Here is a 20389-nt window from a genome sequence, read left to right as displayed (position 1 = left end):
ACACAGTATCTTTACGTTGGATGAAGCTGCCCCTAGTGACAACTGGAAGAGAACATCATTCCTTTGAGGTTCCGTCCATGCGCCGGGGTCACACAGCTGTGCTGATAGAAGATATCGTCTATATCTGGGGTGGTTTTAATGGGGTAAGGGAGCTCTACAACGTGCTTTATGCATTCCATGTCGACACCCACAGATGGGTCAAGCCCAATGTTTCTGGGACTGTTCCAGAGTCGAGGTTCGGCCACTCGGCCTGTGACTTGGGGAAGCTCATGTATGTCTTTGGGGGTTACAAATGGCTAACTCAGTGGACTAATGACATCTACAAGTTGGACACCACCACAATGGTCTGGGCTTTAATTAACACCAGAGGCACCCCGGCACCTGCTTCATCACAACAGTCTGCCACCATCATCGGGACAAAGATGTTTGTGTTCGGGGGCACAGCAGACCAGATCAACCACAACACCATCAGTGTGTTTGACACAGAAATCAACTGCTGGCTGAACATGCCTTCTGCACAGCTTCTTCCAGAAGGACGCGCGGGTCATTCAGCCTTTGACTACAGTGGAAAGCTGTACATATTTGGTGGCTTTAACTTTCTTCTGAACCGAAGCTTCAATGATCTGTGGGAATTTGATCCAGAGACCTCCTCCTGGAAGAAGATTGAGCCAAAGGGGAAAAGCACTTGTTGGATGTCTAGCATGTGCTGTTGCATGGTGGGAGATTGTGTCATCCTCTTTGGAGGATACAGATACACACCCATTCCCGTGGATTTTGAAGATCTTGAAGATGACACCAAGGTGTCTCACCTGTACATCTTAGACTTAAGTCCAAGTCTGAAGACATTATGCAAGCTAGCAGTCATTCACTACAGCCTGGAGCAGTTGTGTCTCCCACACGACATCAGGTGGGAACTGGCAGTTATGACTACCAACAGCAATAGAATAAACATAGATGATAACGGCAGAGAACAAGATCCAGGAAATTGAGCAGAAGGGAAAGGGAAAGCTGAGATCACCATCCTTACAAAAACTCCCTTCATCCAGTTGGGAAATAAAGCAGAACAATTGAATGTGCTCAGTGGTACTCTACCAACCAGGAACAATAAGCATCATCATACAGGAGGAAAGAACAAACTGAACTGCACCAGGGACATGGCTGCAAAGCACATCTCTAACAATAGAATCGGTGCACAGTTGATTTCCATCATGAATTAACGTGGAAACAAGGATGCTTTGGGCAAAGGAACGGACGGTTTTGGAAGAGCACTTCACGAAAACAGATGTTTGTAAAGGACAAGAAATGGGAGCTGGAGAGAGAAAAGACTGCAAAGGTGGAGACCTTTTGTGTTTCTTTTTTTATGTGTGTGTGGTTGCTGTAGGCAACACACTATTCTATTCAGTCAGAGAATCTTTTGCCAGCAAGTAAGGTTAATGTTATCCAGGTTGGTTGGCTGCACAACAGAATTTTGGCCATGCTTCACTTGACGAGCAAAGTGAACCTGTGTTTTGTAAACTTTTATGAGTAATGTTATCTGGGTTGTAAGGCTGCACAACAGAAAAGTGAAGCTTTTGGTCATGCTTCACATAAGATCACAATATATAATATAAATGGTAAGACGGAATTAATTCCCCAGTGGATTCCTCACGACTCGCGCCAGTGCAACAACATTTGCAATTTCCCAGAATTGCACCTTTCTAGTTATTATTGCCAGACCCATGAAATGGGTAGGCCTACATAAGCAAATGTCGGTCTGTCCGGGTTTTCTATATAAAGGGTATATATGATGATGACATGATGATGACATACCTACAAAAGGCATGATGTCATAAATGATGATGACAGACAGGGGGTTGGCAGAACCGGGGTCTGGCACAACCAGGTTGACCTGGTCTAGTTTTTTAAAGAATTTCTAAAGATTTCCAAAAAAGATTTTATGTTGACATTCCTCTGTTAATGTTGACATTCATCCCTTGGAGGGACGTTTTTGTCGGGGAGATCTGGCCAGAGCTCTTAATTGCTCCCTTTGAACTTCAAAGGAGTTCTGCACTGAGGTAATTGATTAGGCCATAAAAGTGTCAAGTGCTCATTAGTGATCTCTCTAATCAATTAAAGAATCAAAGACAGCTACCTGTTTGAAGCCTGTCATAGAGGGGAGGGGAGCGGGAATGTGTTAGCCTAGCCGCAGCTAGACATCCCCACACATGTTAAAACAAGGAGGGGATCTATACTGCAGTTAGATAGCTGCATTAGTATATAGGCTGGCCCCAGGCTAGGAATGTGTTTCTATACACACAGACTTGCCTAGTTCCCCTTTAACTCCAGAAGTTCACTCTTTCATTCCTCCCCCACATAAAACAGATAACCATAACTTCCCCCTCAGGGACATGGAGGGATGTCTTTCAGTAAAAGTGGTGGTATTAGGGCTTGTTTGTTTGTGTGTGCTTCGACTTAGCAGGCTGTAGAGTATCCGCTATCTGCGTGCCGGTTGTGGTAGGCCGGCCTGGGCCAAAATGTCATGGCCTGAGTCCAGCCCTGGCTTGGGCTAAAGACAAAAAGGTATGGTAGACTTGTTTCCTTAAAAAAAAGTAAAACAAGTAAAACTGTATTAGCTCTGTGTTATTTTATCAAATTTAAACTGTGTATAAATGTAACCAAATTAACCGGGAAGGGTCCATTTGGTTTTGTGAGAAGTATTTCTATCCCTGTCACCTCAATATGATATTCCTTGTAGGACTTCCTAAAGCATACTTGCTGATGTATCTGAGCCTGTTGCTGATGATATTTGAGACGAATATTGCCCGCCTCTGGCCCCTTTTGACTTTCCCAGTGACTTTCCTGAGACACTCATTCACCACATCCCGCCTTCTCTGTTGCTTGTTTAATTTATATTAATTTATTTGTGAATTAATTTTCTCCATTGACTTGAATGGGAAAATGCAAAAATCTAACCTTTTCCAAATATGGAGATGACTGACATCATCAATGTCTGACGTCATAGACCACATGAGACTGACCAGTAGGTCCATATATGGGCATTCCAAGATATGGGCTTAATATTGATGACATCAGGGAACTCCATATATGGGCATAAAGGGGACAAGGACTGACACAAATTGCACCTGTGCGATGTGAGCGGTGCAAACACGCTACAGGTGCATATCTCCTTGTACGAGCATTGGTCGGCTCTGCGGTTCTGGACAGCCACCTATCCGCCCGGGGCACTGGACTCACAATGCAATGCGCTTGCCAGGTATGAGGTAGATCTGTCGGATGGTTCTCAAGTTACACAAAGTCCAGAGATACGCATGTTGACACGTATGTACAGTACGCAGAAACTGCATTCATTTTTTGCAGGATATAGTGTACTATAGATGCAATTATTGGACTGTGGTTGCACTAATTTGTTAGTAGGAAAACACGCAGGAAGTACAGTATGTATAGTAGCAGTCTTTCCGTGGACCTTGGATTAGATTATCGGCTGATGACAATAAGCCTCTACCGAGTAACCAACTTTATCAGGTTTTAAAAATCTACCATTCTCTGTGCATATGAATTAGTTCCTGGGCCTATACAGACAAATGTATAGGAGTTTTAGAAACCACAAGTGCTGTATGGGGTTGACGTCATTGTGCGATGACGTCACGTTGTCAACATAGCCATGTCATTGTCATTTAAAGTGAAATGTCAAACGAAAGAAAGATCATTTAGTACAAAGTATTAGGCTGCTTTTAGCTCGCCAGCTTTTAGCGATCCCCTGAAAATAAGATGCCAACACTTCAGATTCCTGTCCCCGTTGACAGTCAGTGAGTTTCAGAAGCCTCCACGTGGCTCATCCCGGGCAATAACAACGTCAAGAAGCTGTATCACGTAAACTGTCTGAAGTAGCCATTTCCGCTGATGGCTGCCACTTCCAGCCCCAGCACTGCTGAGTCTCCAACCCCGCGTTTCCTGATGCTGCTCGACTTCGACAGCACCATTGTCAACGAGGACAGCAATGACGCGGTGGTGCACGCCATACTGGGCCAGCAGCTTCCCAATGAACTGACGGCTTTGAAAGAGAAAAACTTTTACGAGTACATGCAGAATGCGCTGGCATACATGGCAGAGCACGACGTGTCCGAGGACTCCATCCGCAAAGTGCTGGAGAAGATCTCTCCCACCCCGGGCCTGCCGGCTCTCTTCGAGTACCTCGACAGCCACCAGAACGACTTTGAGCTGTTGGTGGTCTCCGACGCGAACGTGTATTTCATAGAGAAGTGGCTGGAATACAACAAAATCCGCCACCTCTTCCAGAGGATCTTCAGCAACCCGGCGAGCTTCGTGGAAGGGCAACTCGTCCTGCAACCCTACCACTCTCACAAGTGCACCCATTGCCCGGAGAACATGTGCAAGCAAGTCATCCTGAGGAAGTACCTGACCAAACGGCAGGAGCGAGGCAAAGCACCCTTCCAAAAGGTGTTCTACATCGGGGACGGGGCCAACGACATCTGTCCCTCCAGGGCCCTGGGCCCCGACGACACAGCTTTCCCCAGGAAGGACTTCACCATGCACCAGCTCCTGAAGCAGATGGAACACTTCCGGGCCAATGTTGTGCCTTGGGAAAGGGGAGAGGACGTGGTGGAATCTCTGAAGAAACTCACTGAGATTTGAGACGTGGGTGGGTGCATGCGCTCGCGTGCATGCGTGTGCATATATTGTTTGTGTATGTGAGAGAGGAGTGCACCCATGGTGTTTTTTTCTTTCTTTTTTTTTTTTTTTTACGCCGTGGCACCAAAGGTGACAGCCAGGCCCAGACTGGCCATTGTGAGAATTAACCCTAACCCTATGGCCTGCATGTGTCACTGATGTGGCCCGAAATGTTGCTATTGCTGCTATTCTTTTATTAATTCATTTAATAAATATATTTTTTGGTTGTTATTATATTGGTGCTACATTTGTCTGAGGAACCAGAACATAAGTATTGTACTCTTATGTACTATTATCAACTTATTTTACTGAGATGGTCAAATTCTGAAGTTTGTTAATCAGTTTGAGGCACCACAAATGATCCTATAAGCAGGCAGAGGAAGTGAATTTGTGAATTCCTTAAGCATTCTTTTTTTAATCATATGTTATCTCTTACGTTTTTTTTTACTCGTAATTTTCTGAAATTACTTTTTATTTTTTTAATATTTTTTTATTTTAAGTTTTCATTCCAATCCAGATAATTGCATGATTCAGTGGAGAAGGTATAATGTAAATATCACTCATGTAGATTGGATATTGTAGGCCTAAGAATCTTTCCCGACGTTTCTTCTTCCCTTTTCTGTAATTCAAATATAACACTTCACTTCGCCTCACATAATGTGAAGACCAACACAGAGGAAAAGGCTGTTCAAGTGCACAACGTGAGAATGTATTGAGGGGGCTCGTTGCAACAGCAGGGTGGGCGGAATTAATTAAACAGACTATCTCCAACAAAACTTCTTCACGATCTGTGGTATTGATCCATTAACCAGGGTTCCCACGGTCATGAAATTCCTGGAAATATTTTGAAATTAGAAAAATATTTTTCCAGTACCGGAAAAGTTTTGGAATTTATCAAGGGTCCTGGAAGGTCCTGAAAGAAATAGCTATGCATTGTCTTTGGTTATTGATTTTGTTAATACCTCTGAAATGACAAATTAAACATGGGCCAAATTGTCAAATCTATAGAGGCAGAAATTGTGAAAATAGCCGATCTACATGCTCACAACGCCTTCTGTGATGTAGATCTGCGTTGTGATGTAGATCTGCTATTTTCACAATAGAACCGTGTTATACAAAATTCCTCAACTCTTAGTGCTCGTCAGGGTGCCGGGTCCCCAGTTAAAACATGATTATTTTGGGGGTCACGGCCTGAAAAGGTTGAGAACCACTGGCATACACTACCTGTCTTTGGGCATTGTGCAATGCGCATAGGAGTAAGCGACCTGTTATTGAGCTAAATTATTGTTATATAGTCCTGGAAATTGGGTTAAATATTCTGGAAAAGTTTGGGAAAAGTTTGGGAAATTAATTGGTAAAAATGTGTGGGAACCCTGATTAACTTAAAAGATAGCCCAAAAGGTTACGCCATGAGCACTTCTAGTAAAAGCATCATCAAAACCAACCATATAGCGTAAAAAGAATTGTGACACCATTGGTTTCTACAGACCAGTTTTGAAGCAGGTTTTTCAGCGATTTAAAGTCCGCCATCTTTTTACGGCCCGGAATGCTCAGAAATCTATTATTGGCTGCAATTGCAGCGAGGGTGGGTCTTCAGAACCAGTAGAACCAGTAGAAACATACCCTACTTTATCATTCATTTTACAATTACTGGAAAACATAATTTACTAAACACATATGATGATTTAAAAAAGATTTTAAAGCTATACTGTGTAAGTTGCTATCCATAGAGGTCTTTCGTGTCCCTCTATGAGCCTCGGTTGGGGAGCTACATGCTAAACTCCTAGCCCAGTGTAAACACTGCAGTGTATTTCCTGAAGAGCTCGGCAGTGTATGATCTGGGCTTTGATTGGCCGGTAGGGAGACACGTGTACAGAATGATGCATATGACGTAATTTTGCCGGGAAAAACAGCCCCGGTCACGGCCACCAGGGCTCAGTAGAACACAATAAAGAAAAGGCTTTGGGAGCTGAAATGAACAGAGTGGGTGTTCTAAAACTTTAGCGATTTAATAATTAGGACAATTTTAAGATTTGTTTTATTAAAAAAGTTACATAGTATAGCTTTAACTAGCGTTTGAAAACATTGAAAACAAGTGTTTATGAAAAGGTTTACTGTGTACAGTTCTCCCAAAACCTTATTGACTGAAGATCGGGTCTTTTGTATATCGCGAACGGACCACGGCGTGCACGCGGATCGTGCACCATCCGTGCACGATGGACATGCACGCGCCCACATTAAAAGGTAACACCATGAAAATCTTGGCAGTTAACGCGAAAATCGCAGTTTTTCGTGGCAGTCAATGACAGAGAGGATGTGCACATCTTACGCCTGTAATTTGGCCAGGTGCTGGACATCAAGGCATCAAGGGGAGAACCAAGAAAAGAAGAAAAAAAAAAAACTCTGCACACTGTTATGTGTGCGGGTGGGTTTTCATAATTTAAAACATTATCTCTTAACATACTTTCAACAGTTTGCACGTAGTATATTGTTATAGGAGCCTGCAAACAAGATTATTGAGATCTCCCAACCCAAAACTAAAATAAAACTCAACTCATCGAAAGTGAAGGCTATGTATAATGTCTAGGGCAGAGCCTGTCAGCATGTTGAAAAGGAGTTCAGTCAGATAACCTACACATAGAATGGACCAATATAGAAAGAAACATTATAGAATGAATAAACCAATATATTTTATTATTGTAACATAAGAATGCAAGTGTATATGTAATATTTAATCTTGGCGTTCAGGCTCTGCTAGAATTTTCTCCCTGCTCAGCACAATTAGAAACCATCATTAACCATTAAGAGCAGGGATATATATATGTATATATATATATATATATATATATATACATAATATATAATAACATCCCCCATAGGAACAGAACTAATAGCAGAGCCCACTGGTGGTGCTGGGGTGGCGGTGGGAGCAAACAAAGCCTCACAACCAGAGACATAGCACAGGTCACCTAGCACAGGCTCAGGTGACCTTAAATACCCGCCCAATTGGTCAGCTGATCGCCACGTCAGCATACGATGTGTGGGTCTTGCCACAACACTGAACACACCCACATAGGGCAGCACAGTGTGAACTTCTCAGGTATATCTGCCTGAACTCGTTATCTTGAGTAGCTTGCAAAACAAACCCTCAACGTATACACTTTAAGAAAGACCATGTCCAAGAGATAATAAACGACCAAATGTCTGTCTGTCTGTCTGTCTGTCTGTCTGTCTGTCTGATATACATGCTGAAACAGTGCCCACATTTGGAGATGACTGACATCACTGATACGTCTTAAATCCTACTATCCTACGAGCCAATACTTTCACCTCCATAGTCAGTACACACCACATCAATGGCCAAGGACTAGTACAGGGGTCTTCAACGTTTTCAGTCCAAGGACCCCTTTGTTGAGAGAGAGATGAAGCCCTACACATGGTATAACATTGTGTTACAGATTTTCATAGATTTCATAGATAGATTTATAGACTTGTTTGACAGCAGTGTCATCAGTCGATGTTGGATTCGTGTTAATGTGTTTTTTCAGACATTTAACCACTTAAAATCGTTTTTCAACCTCTACACCAAACCTATTTGCCAAACAGCTGATCTACAAGCTCTGCGAGGCGTTGAGAGCTTGTAGAACGGCTATTTTTGGCTAAAGTTCTCAGAATAGGGATGTGAGGGTTAAAGTTGTTAATTTAAAATAATTATCCTATCACAAAGATATGGCAGACCCCCTGTAGTAACTCTGGGACCCCTGTTGAAGGCCCCTGGACTAGTATATATGTTACAGTACGTTTGGGTAACTCAGTACGTTCATTGTAAGAGCGCTTGTTTTGTCGTTCACCACACACCAATCACCACCAGATGGCGACGACAGCCATTCACTAGTGAAGGCGCTGACGTCACTCGTTTGCGACTCTCTTTCTTTATTTACTAGCCTAGCTCGGCAGTGTTTAGCCATTAGCTTACTATGAGCTAGGGAGCGCTCCATTGTAGTCACTTGGACAGGGCGTTTATCGTGGGCTTGCCCAGGCCTTACGGCCTGGGCATAAATATAACGATTGCATTCACCACGGCTTCGCCCCCTGCGGCGCTCGGGGGCGAAGAGCAGGACCAAGGTCCGCTGGCCTTCGCGCCGCTTGCAATGTCGTGGACAATCGAGCGGCTCCGCCTGGAGGACGTTGTTGTGGCGACCGCTTGTTCCGCCCCGTGCCGCATGACGAGTGCTCCGTTTCTCGACCGTACTGTTTCTCTATCAAACCGTGACATATACATATACTGTATGTACATAAGAACACACAGACTCATCTGTCATAAAACTTGCCATTTGTTCTCTTTTATTACAATCATTGGGGTGAAATGGAGACATACATACATACAGGAGCTTTGCATAGAGTGGGGTTCTGAAAAGAGGGGTCCAGCTGTGTCACAAATGGACCGAGCAGGGAAGCTGGGGACATGGTGAGCTTTGTCCGCATGTGGAAGAAAGCAAGCAATCCAATCTCTTTTGCAGCAGAACAAGCCTTGGTATGGAAAATGTCTGGTTGTGGCCACGTCATCTCAAACCAAAATGTGAGGGACAGTCAAAGAAAGCCCTCAAAGCAGAGATGAGGTGATATGGCCACGATGCCAGGAAGAGGGTGATGCCAATATAGGCCTAATGGTTGACTATGCAAGCCCCAAAACCTTTGGTACATTCGGTGCAAAATATATATTTGTACACACAATGGGACAGACATACATGTACAACTATATACAAAGATAAGAGACAAACGTGACCGCTCACATGGTAACACGTACAGGTGCTCTTGCTTTCGTTGAATCATAACAGCCCTATTGATTCTCTGTGTCTCCAGGAACGATGAGCCTTCATTTGATGTTCTGCGCGACGAGGACGTTGCGCACCGAAATCAGCTCATAGATCTGCTATTTCCAGTCCGTGACGCCATCGTACGGCGGAGCATAAAATGACACAATCACGTCCAAGCTATTACTAAGATAGGTTGACAGACACAAAAGTAACCACAAAACATTTTCAGTGGCGTGCTGTCTGTGACTCTTTCCATTGCACTGTCATAGAGGTAACATATCATATAATATCACATCTTAACATACTTACACACACACAGGGCTTTCTTTTCTTTAACACCAGCAGCCATTGTTGAAGTTCACCCTCTGCATTTACTCTATCTACCATTATGGCAGCAATTACGTTAACTGAAATGTTACACAAGTAACCAGTGTAGTGCAAAACAACAGCAACACTTGTATTGTCTCACAAGAGTTACTGTGTAACATTCCTTGTCATTTCCGACAGCTGAAAAGAAAGTGACACAAATCCAAACAGAGCCCCCCGCAGGGGATGGGGCAAATGGTTGTTGCAGCAGTTCAGTAAAGAGTGTTGAGACCTCTACAATGGCTCCATCTGTACCTATGGGCATGACAGTGCCAGGGTATGACAGTGCCAGGATGAGCACAGGCACACAAGTGTTGAGTTCTCATCGGGTTTGAGTGAAATGGCCCCCCTTGGCTTAGGGCACAGCAGTGCGCGGCGTCTCTCATGAGGAATAACATACAAAAATGTAAAACTTCTTTAGTATTTTGACTTAAACCACACTGTAGCCTTTAAAGTACAAATGTGTCAGACGTTTTATGTATTATGCTTTTGTATAGGTCCAAGTTTGCATGTATCCTGTTCATAATAAAACGGATGACAGTTGTAGGCTGCTGTAGTACAGTGTGGTTTAGGCAGGGGCGTCACAAGGGAGGGGGGGGGGGAGTGAGACTGAGGTGGAGGGGCCTTAAATATGTTATACTTTAGCTATTGAAAAATAGCAGATATACAAGCTCACAGCGTGGCACAGAGTGTAGATCTGCTATTTTTGAAAAGTCGTGAAAATGTGTGCAAATCTTTGAATATATGTATTTTTTAAGCAAACATTTGTAACTAAAATTTTGCTTCTGGAGGGCACCTGGAACTAAATATTTTGAGATGGGGGTCCGTGGCCAAATACATATAATTTTGGGGGTCCTTCACATGAAAAGGTTTGAGCACAGGCTACTGAGGATGCTATTTTTCAATAGTTGAAGCGCAAAATAATGCATAATAATCAGTCTAAATAGTTTAAACCCCTTCCCCCTATGAAGAACATTCATGGGGGGCCCGCAGTGAATCCTTGTACCCAGGGCGCCACCATTTCACTCAAACCCGATGGGAACACCACCCTCGCCACAGGGACGCACGCCTCCAGTAAGTGACACAACCTACCCCTCCTCCACAACAGATAGCGATATCCTCATGCAAAAAAGCTAGTAAGGACACTGTGTTTTTCACTATTATCGGCATGCAATATTGAGCTATAACACAACGCCATCTAGGGGCTTCTAACCTGGTGCAGCTCACAGAGCTGGGCTGGCCCAGAGCGAGGATCCCGGCATGCAGTATTGGGTCAGGGCTGGGATACGAAGGCTGCCTCCACAACATACAATAACATCTGTGAGGCTCTCTAGCAACTATTCCAGCCCCTGTGATCTAGCTCCAACACCACTCTGTATGTACAGTAGTTATCTTGCATGCACCCCTTAGAAAATGAGTATGTGGGTGTGTGGGGGTGTTTGTGTTTTGACATAATGTGTGTGTGTGTGTGTGTGTGTGTGTGTGTGTGTGTGTGTGTGTGTGTGTGTGTGTGTGTGTCAGACTGTGTGAGAGACGGAGTGCCAAGGGTCCTTTGATTCGGGTTCTGCACAATAAAGTGTGAAAAGTGTTTCCTATTTTCTTCACATGCTTATTGTCAACCAGAGGATACTAGCCACAATGTTTCAGTTTCAGGTCATTCAATAAGCAAGGAAACAACTGACCCATCACTACAGAATTACAATGGTCACGATAGCACCCAGTGTCGCTCCCGCTTGTGTTGACGTCTTGCACCCGTTTGCATCCAAAAGCCACACCGGTCTTTTGTATTTCATTGTTATTCCTGCCTTTTTTGCTTTGCCACACCTCGAGCCGGCCGAACCTCTCCACGGTACAATCCAAGTGTTACTGAGAGTTTCCATTTTTAACTCTTGAGTTCGTTCAATGTTCAGAGGATCTTGCAGTGTAGTAAAATACAAAAAGCAAAAGTCCAGCTAAACGTCAGGCTGTGGACCAAGTCCCCCAGAGACAATCATCAAATAAGCTATATGAACCATATCACAGCAGCCATATTGGAAGAACCTTTGGGCCCCTTCTTTACTTCCTTCACAGGTGTTACCAATGATACTAATGAAGGCTCTGTTCCATTTAGTGTAGCACAGTGGTTCTCAAACCTTTTAATTGCAAGGACCCCCATAACACAAATGGAACCAAAGGGACTCGTAAGAGTACACAACCATAAGGGGCCATTTGGAACCCCCTAAAGGACCCCCTGGACAGACTTTGAGACCCACTGGTGTAGCAGAATGTTTCCAGCGACCCAGCAGGCACATTATCAGCATCCTGACTCTGTTTGACCAGAATTGAACAGAGCCTTTGGTAACATCAATGAAGGAAGTAAGGAACAGGCCCTATTTCTTTCCAATAATATGGCTGATGCTGTGCATAGAGTCTATTCTACCCACTGACCTCACAAAGACTTGAAACACATTCATTTAAGCTGGTGCTGTACCAAGTTCAGCTGAAACAAACTTTTGAGCACCACCTGCTGGAGAGGTGGTGTCTGCCTCCTCTTCAGCCTTGAACACCAAGTTCTATAATGGAACTGATAAACTCCTGTTTTCGCTCAAAACAAAATATCTTTGTAGAAAACAGGCGATCTACAAGCATGTAGATCTGCTTTCTTTCTTTCTTTCTTTTTGCAGAATGTATACCCCAAAACAGGGACATTAGGGTTTGTGTGGTTAAAAGGTTTTCCTTACGGAATCATTTTGTCACCTATATTGTTCTTTTTATAGAACCAAATGATTCCATGTAGAAACCTTTTTAGGGGACATAATACTGAGTCTAAAAGATTCTCTTTCAGTTCCCTGTAGAAATGCTGTTTTTTGTCACCTCTCTCACCTAGGCCAACCGGAAGTGCTTGAAGTTCATACATTCACTCACTGTTTCAATACATTCGTCATTTTACTGTTACATCTCTTGTTTCATACTCGTGACACGTTGTTTCTGTGTGTGAAAACCTGTTCCGTCCACTTGCTACGGTGAGGGTTGATGAAAAAGATTGAAACCCTGACATGTGTTTTGGTGTTTGTGTGACTGGCTGGATCCAGAGTACATCATGACCATATGGAATGCTATCATCTCTCATGCAGCCTATAGAAAACAGAGGCTATATTTCTGTGTGTGTGTTGTGTGTGTGTTGTGTGTGTGTGTGTGTGTGTGTGTGTGTGTGTGTGTGTGTGTGTGTGTGTGTGTGTGTGTGTGTGTGTGCGTGTACAAACACAGTATGACTGTATGGGTTGGATGTGGTATACTGTAGCTATTCAGCTTTGTAGTGTACAAGGGTCCGAGGTCCATTTCAGGATCGTTGTAGCTGTGACCTCACAGTTAGGAGAAGCAACTCTGTCTGTGTGTGTGTGTGTGTGTGTGTGTGTGTGTGTGTCTGTGTGTCTGTCTCTTGAGTGTTGGTAGCAGCTTATCATTATCATTATGAAATGCATGTCAATACCAAACAAATCCAATGATGTCACCACATGAGGTCACATGTCATGTCACGTCATGGTGACATGGCATGGAACTCACTGCCCAGGTTACTTACACAGATGTGCCCAGGTTACTTACACAGATGTGTGCTGTTCATGAACAAGTCAGTAAAGTGAGTTTGTTAAGTTATTTGAGGAATTAGGATTACGTTTATGTACATACTGTGTGTGTGTGTGTGTGTGTGTGTGTGTGTGTGTGTGTGTGTGTGTGTGTGCGTGCGTGCGTGCGTGCGTGCGTTTTGTGTGTGTGCGTAAGGACATTTTGTGAGCACACTCACGTGTCACGTGTGGGTGTGTTTTGTGTGTATGCATCTCTGTGTACAGACAGGTATTAGTCCATGTGTATTAAGAGTTTGTAAACACTGCAAACCCCAGAATATAAACGCCACAGTTTGGAGGTCCGGAGAGGGGGGGGAAAGGGAGGGGGCTTATGGAGGAGTGGGTGGGGGTCATGAGTAGCTAGTCTTCTGGGTATGAGGTCCCGCTTGTGGGGGGTGTTTTTTTTTCTTTTAGGGAACAAGGGCTGGAAATCCTGTAACCAAGAGATAAAGCACAAGTGTGGCTAAACAAAAACAAAGAGCGATGTGGTGAGAAACAAGGTGGTCCTTCTTAAAAAGGGAAAAACATTTTCCAGATTCTCCGCACTTGGATCAAGTCCCCGTCCCATTGGTTGGGCCATTGGGGGGGGGGGGGGGGGGGGGGATGTGACAGAAGGGATCGCGCGTCCCTTCGGGGGATGTGAGAGGAGGGCATGGATTTTGGGAGAAGCCTGTCTGCTGTGTGATGGAATGCCAGGCGCAAAAAACAGCGGGGTAAAAAACGGCCGGATAGTCCCACAAAGTTAGTTGCCTTTTCTTTCTTCTTCAAAATAATGTTTGTGTTTTTGTGTGTGTTTTTTTTTTAAGTCGTCGAACCGTCAAAATGGTTGAATTTCCATTTTTTCGTGTCGTTACACAGTCACCCCCCCGGACGGGTCGGCCATTTTGAGGGTCACTCCAGTCCCAAAAGTGCTTGTTTCCTCTACAGCGGTGACCAGTTTTCTCATACAGCATGGAGAACGAGGGGTATGGGGGGCAGATCCAGGCGGTTGAAGCATGTGTGAGCCCTATACGCAGTTTACACACACACACGCACACACAGTGAGAAAGAGAGTGAGAAAACATCATTGACACAAACAGATACCATCATACACCTTTTTTATTTTCTTCATAAATCAATGCTATTGGACACCCATTCGCGTCAGTCTGTGGGGTTTACGAATAGAAACTCATTGTGCCTCGCAAAAACTGCTAGACCGGTGCGTCCACAGTATGCAAAAAAGGCTTGATGTTCCCCCCCCCCAAAAAAAAAAAATAACTCTAAGGCCAGAAACAGGAGCCAGAGCATTAAATATCAGGCACCTCAGTTGTGGAAACCTCCTCCCGGTTTTGGTTCGTGAAGCAAAATACAGTTTGTATATCGTCGTTGTCGGGTGGAAAACCTTGTTTGTCCAAAAACTCTTAGATTTGCATTTATCATTTTAAAAATGATTTAAACTAGTGAAAAACAGCCGATCTACAAGCACACGTTGTGTGCTTGTAGATCTGCTGTTTTCACTACCTCTGTTTTTAACCCAATTTCCAGGACTATATCTATACTATAATTTTGCGAATGTCTGAGTGAGTGTCTGTCTGTCTGTCTGTCTGTCTGTCTCAGCGTTTCTCCTCAGTGGCTGGAGCAATTGATCTGAAATCGCATCACCATTAGCATATGAAACACACCTGACATAACTGTGAAGCCCGTTTGTCACTTTCACAAATCGTATGCTGTATAATAGCATTTTTTATGGTGTATCTATATCTATTTAGCCTACAGTACCTTTTTGTGACCACACATGTTAAGGGAGGGGCGCTGTTGTTTCAGGCCATGCACAATCACACACAAAACCAACCCACACACACACACACACACACACACACACACACACGGGAGGCGGGCAGGCGGGCGGGGGGGGGGGGTTCTGGCCCTGTTACAGATGTTGTCCAAAATCATGCAGATCGGTACACAGTATCTCTGTAGCCGTTAAATGGAACGGGTATTTCTTACATTGATGCTCCTACATATTAGCATGCAAGCACCAGTTAAAGTTACTTTCCATCCCTCATATACTGTGTGCACAGTGCACATCCCATAATCCACACACTGCACATCATTTCGGAGCTCATATCTTTGAACGGGTAAGGGCTAGTAACACTAATTCAGCTCAATAACAGGTTGCTTACTCCCATGCGCAATGCTCAAAGACAGGTAGTGTATGCCAGTGGTTCTCAACCTTTTCAGTGACCCCCGAAATAATCATATTTTAACTGGGGACCCCGGCACCCTGACGAGCACTAAGAGTTGTGGAATTTTGTATAACACGTTTCTATTGTGAAAATAGCAGATCTACATGCTCACAATTTCTGCCTCTAATATTTGACAATTTGGCCAATGTTTAATTTGTCATTTCAGAGGTATTAACAAAATCAATAACCAAAGACGAGGCATGGCTATTTTTCCAGGACCTTCGATCAATTCCAAAACTTTTCCAGTACTGGAAAAATATTTTTCTAATTTCAAAATATTTCCAGGAATTTCATGACCGTGGGAACCCTGCCCTTCCTCTCTTCTCCTCATCCTTCCCTTTGTTGTGTGGGTTCATGTCACAATGTGTGGGTTCATGTCACAAAAAAAGCATTAGAAAACTTTTTTCATGGATTAAAAAACAAATGTAATTTTTTTCAGTAATTCCATGAAAACTAGACCAGGTCACCTGGTTCTGCCAGACCCGCAATGAAAATCAGAATGCAAGGAAGGGGGGGGGGGGGGGGGGGGGGGGGTGGATCAATAGCAAGAGCTTGTAGATCGGCTGTTTTCACTAGTATGGCACTGAACTAACACATGAACACACAGGCTGAGCAGCTGGAAATGTTTCTGAGCTTGTAGATGGGCTGAGGAATTTATAGTGTCAGCAGCTCGTCAGCCAACTCAACTCAGCTGGTCCTGTACAGGTGACGGCACTCAAGGCAATCAGCCGAGCAAGGGAAGGGAGGGGCAGATGAGCAGTCAGAGGCAAACACAGGCACACTGAGGAAAAGAGGGGACCGACCGACCGACCGACAGACCGACAGACCGACAAAGCCTTTTGTAGGCCGACCCCCTGGGTCTGGCAAAAATCTAAGAAAAAGCTAAGAAATTCCATAAATTAGAAAAAAAATGTTTAAGAAGTAGTGAAAATAGCCGATCTACAAACTCACAACGCGGGCAAAGCGACACGTTATAGAGCTTGTAGAGCTGCTATTTTCACTAGTTTGGGTCCTAACCTCTACTTTCTCTTTTGTGCGGGCTAAAAGGTTTGATAATAGAATTCTTAGTGTGACAGGTCCATGTGGTTGGATTTGTACAATCTTGGAGTAAGATGACCTACTAGGATTTTACTATGTAGGGTTTGGGATGAAATTAAACCTTCCATGGTACATGATTACAATGCGGAGACATGAATCCTACCTGGGTAAGGAACTGATCTTTCCCCACTTTTCAACGCAAAACCTCCGGGGTCCGTTGCTGCCCCTCAGAGATGCGAAGCCCTCGTAGGGAATACTGGATGTACCTGTAACAAACTAGAGACACAAGGCATAAATACTGTTATGTACCGGTAATGACCTAGATCAGGGGTCTTCAAACTTCTCAGGCCAAGGACCCCTTCGTTGAGAGAGAAATGAAGCAGGGATGCCCACAACCTTTTCAGAGATTCCATATGGTTTAATTGTCTAAAATATGACAAAAATTAAATTACATTTTATTCAAAAGACTATGACTGAAACTGCATCAACATTTGCTGTCAAAATGAATACTGGTTAATGTATGTAATAATCAAAATCTTCAAATTAACTGTAATAATAAAGTCAAATAATTGTAGTGGAATAAAGGTAAAATATTTGCCTCTGAGATGCAAGTAAAAGTACTGAAAATTGGAAATACTCCAGTAAAGAAAAAAATACCACCTTGAGTAAATGCACTTTGTTACTTTACACCACTGCTGTGATGTGAAAATGAAGTTGATTCTGATGGGTTGGCGTAGTAGTACCACCAGTGGCCACACGGTGGCAGGCCATGTGCATGTGCTGGTCCACGTGCTTTACCTGCAGTAGCCTCAGCCTCTGTTCATTGTTGAATCTCTCCACTGCTGCCCAGAACCAGCGAATCACCATGTGGTTGTCATGGTAACCTGGAAGGATGACGGTGCATTTGTCAGGTGAACAACAACCACCAAGGAGAAAGTGTCTGCCTCGCTCTTTTTCAGGTTTTTCTTCTTATCTCTGTTTCTCTCTCTCTCATTCTCTCATTTGTTTTCGTCTCTCTCTCTTTCTCTCCTTCCTCTATTCCCTTCCTCCTAGTTTCCTCCCCACTGTTTGTCCGAGGTGGTGCTTTGGGTAACGAGAGACAGCATTTAATATGGAGGGCCCCAAACCCCGTCCGCAACAAAAACAGTCAATTCGCCTATTAAAAGGGTTTCACAGTGAATCACCGATTGTCGATTCCTGTTCTCCGGTCTTCCTGCAGCTGGCAGCCATTCAGATGTATCGATCAGCTCCTTGAAAAGGCTCTTAACTTGATCCCTCACAAACGCTACAGACTCCACTCTCCTATACTGTATGCTAGTGTGGTATGACTTCCGGCTTCGTGTAAAGAATTATGTCAATTTAAACATCTATCTATCTACCTACCTACCTACCTACCTACCTACCTACCTACCTACCTACCTACCTATCTATCTATTAACCTACCTATCTATCTATCTATCTATCTATCTATCTATCTATCTATCTATCTATCTATCTATCTACCTATCTATCTATCTATCTACCTATCTACCTATCTACCTACCTATCTACCTATCTATCTACCTATCTACCTATCTATCTATCTACCTATCTATCTACCTATCTACCTATCTACCTATCTACCTATCTATGTAGTTTTGATTTGGAGGTTTTTGCAGTTAAAGCAGATTAATATTATTATTTGTTGTATCATACTGTTTTTTGGTGGCTGGTTATTTATTATTCTATTCCTTCTTTAAAAAAAAGTAATACCAATGAAAATAAAATAAATCATGTATCAGCTTTAACGTTGTTAAATGGCGCTCGATGTCCGTTTTCGTTTGAGGCACTCAAAGCACCAAAAATTACATTTGAAAAGACAGTTGGCAGGTCTACTGCGATAGAAGATAGTTCTCAATTCATGGATTATTATGTAAAAATGTCTCATTGTGAATTTACACTTGGATAATATACACTACCATAAACATGTCCTACTATGTATAATACACTTTTACTGTATATGTCTTGTGTGTCTCTCAGGGTGCTGTAGATAATATGAGAGACACCGGTCCATATAATTTAGATACAATAAGAGACACTGGTTCATACAATAGATAAAATGTGCACTTAATCCTCTTCAACTGATCCAAAATGCCGCGGCACGACTGGTCTTCAACCAGCCAGAATTCTCACATTGTGTCTCCCCTTCTCTGCACCCTCCACTGGCTCCCGGTTTGCACAGAATACAAAACACTAATGCTGGCCTTCAAAGCAGCCAAGATATGGCACCTCCATCCATACCTCCAAAGCTTGATCAACCCCTACAACCCCACCCGTTCACTCAGATCAGCCAACACAGGGAAGCTGACAGAACCCTCACTAAAAACCCCAGGACAAAAATCCACTCGTCCTAGACAATTCACCCTCCTGGCCCCCAAACTGTGGGATAAACTCCCTTCATACTTCATACCTCCTCTGTACTCTGTGTTGTTCCTCCAGTCTGCCAGGTCGATCTCTGCTGTCCCAGCAATCACCAGCTCCAGCTCCCTGGCATCGAACACAGACACCAACCTCATATCCACCACCTAACGCACGCACGCACGCACGCGCGCACACCCGCCCGCCCGCCCGCCCGCCCGCACGCACGCACGCACACACACACACACACACACACACACACACACACACACACACACACACACACACACACACACACACACACACACACACACACACACACACACACACACACACACACACACACACACACTTTAACAATGTATTTATGTCCTGCACATAAGGGAGAAACAATTATTATTGGTGCAGCAAGAATACATTCACAAAAGCATGGCATACGTTGTTACATCATGATACAATGGGCATGTCACTCAGTACTCTGGGTTGTCACAGAAATGGAACATGTATGAAATAACATGGGAATGTTTGTACATTCTCACTGAGGGTGCATGATATTTTGATATGTCCACTATTCTATCATGGCATCCCTTTGTATGCATAACAGCCATTCAAGATGTGTGACAGTGTTTCAGTGATCTGTTCTGTGGTGTGGTGCAAGCAATGAGGAACCTGAGTGCCGGGGAACCAGATGGAAAGATTGAGTCTAGTGGGTAGGACTTGTAGTCTGGCTTTAACTGTGAATATGTCCTCATTGAGTGCAGTGTTCTTTAAAAACAAACAAACAAACAAACAAACAAAACAAAACACAACGTGCGGTAGTGTACCTCGTAGAATCCCCGGACCATGCTCTCCGTCTGTTGGGCCACGCCCCTCTCGATCCGCCACTTCACCATGCGTTCGATGTATTCCTTTTTGTTCTTCTCGGCCACGGCGATGCCCGCCCCGCCTGGCTTCAGCTCTCTCTCTGTGATCTGGAAACAACCACAGACGCTCGGAAGGACCTCACAGTGGGTGCGTTGCCTCACTATGTGTGCGTGCGTACGTGGGAGAAGGGGTAATTGGAGTATTTTGGGTGTATTTTACACACACACACACACACACACACACACACACACACACACACACTAGGGCATTCACCAAATATTAGAATATTCTAATATCAAAGTCATTATTCAACGTTGTTCACCGAAGTTGAATATTCGCTTATTAAATTTTTTGTATTGTTTTCTCTTTAAAAAATACATAGTTTATAAAG

The 20389-nt window shown here is 43.8% G+C and overlaps 2 protein-coding genes across 2 annotated transcripts in view; one reads left to right on the top strand and one right to left on the bottom strand.

Annotated features, from left to right (window-relative positions):
* Nucleotides 1-3900: 3900 nt before the first annotated feature.
* Nucleotides 3901-4653, top strand: LOC308307627 (putative phosphatase phospho1; the record flags this gene model as incomplete). The annotated part of the gene is made up of 1 exon (XM_080752893.1): nucleotides 3901-4653. One exon carries the CDS (start codon nucleotides 3901-3903, stop codon nucleotides 4651-4653), a length of 753 nt encoding a protein of 250 aa, XP_080609019.1.
* A 9673-nt stretch (nucleotides 4654-14326) lies between these two features.
* Nucleotides 14327-20389, bottom strand: part of hecw2a (HECT, C2 and WW domain containing E3 ubiquitin protein ligase 2a) — a gene marked incomplete at its 5' end in the record, with an annotated part of 88634 nt that continues 82571 nt past the window's right edge. Inside the window, 5 exons of the mRNA XM_080752892.1 lie at nucleotides 14327-14480; nucleotides 16901-17013; nucleotides 17536-17621; nucleotides 19187-19301; nucleotides 19959-20105. Coding sequence (XP_080609018.1) covers nucleotides 14417-14480; nucleotides 16901-17013; nucleotides 17536-17621; nucleotides 19187-19301; nucleotides 19959-20105 — 525 coding nt within the window. The 3' untranslated portion in view covers nucleotides 14327-14416. The remainder of the gene's footprint in view (nucleotides 14481-16900; nucleotides 17014-17535; nucleotides 17622-19186; nucleotides 19302-19958; nucleotides 20106-20389) is intronic.

Source organism: Nannobrachium achirus, assembly GCF_963921795.1.
Source record: "Nannobrachium achirus genome assembly, chromosome: 22".
Taxonomy (NCBI): Eukaryota; Metazoa; Chordata; class Actinopteri; order Myctophiformes; family Myctophidae; genus Nannobrachium; species Nannobrachium achirus.
This window is presented reverse-complemented; position numbering and strand designations above follow the sequence as displayed.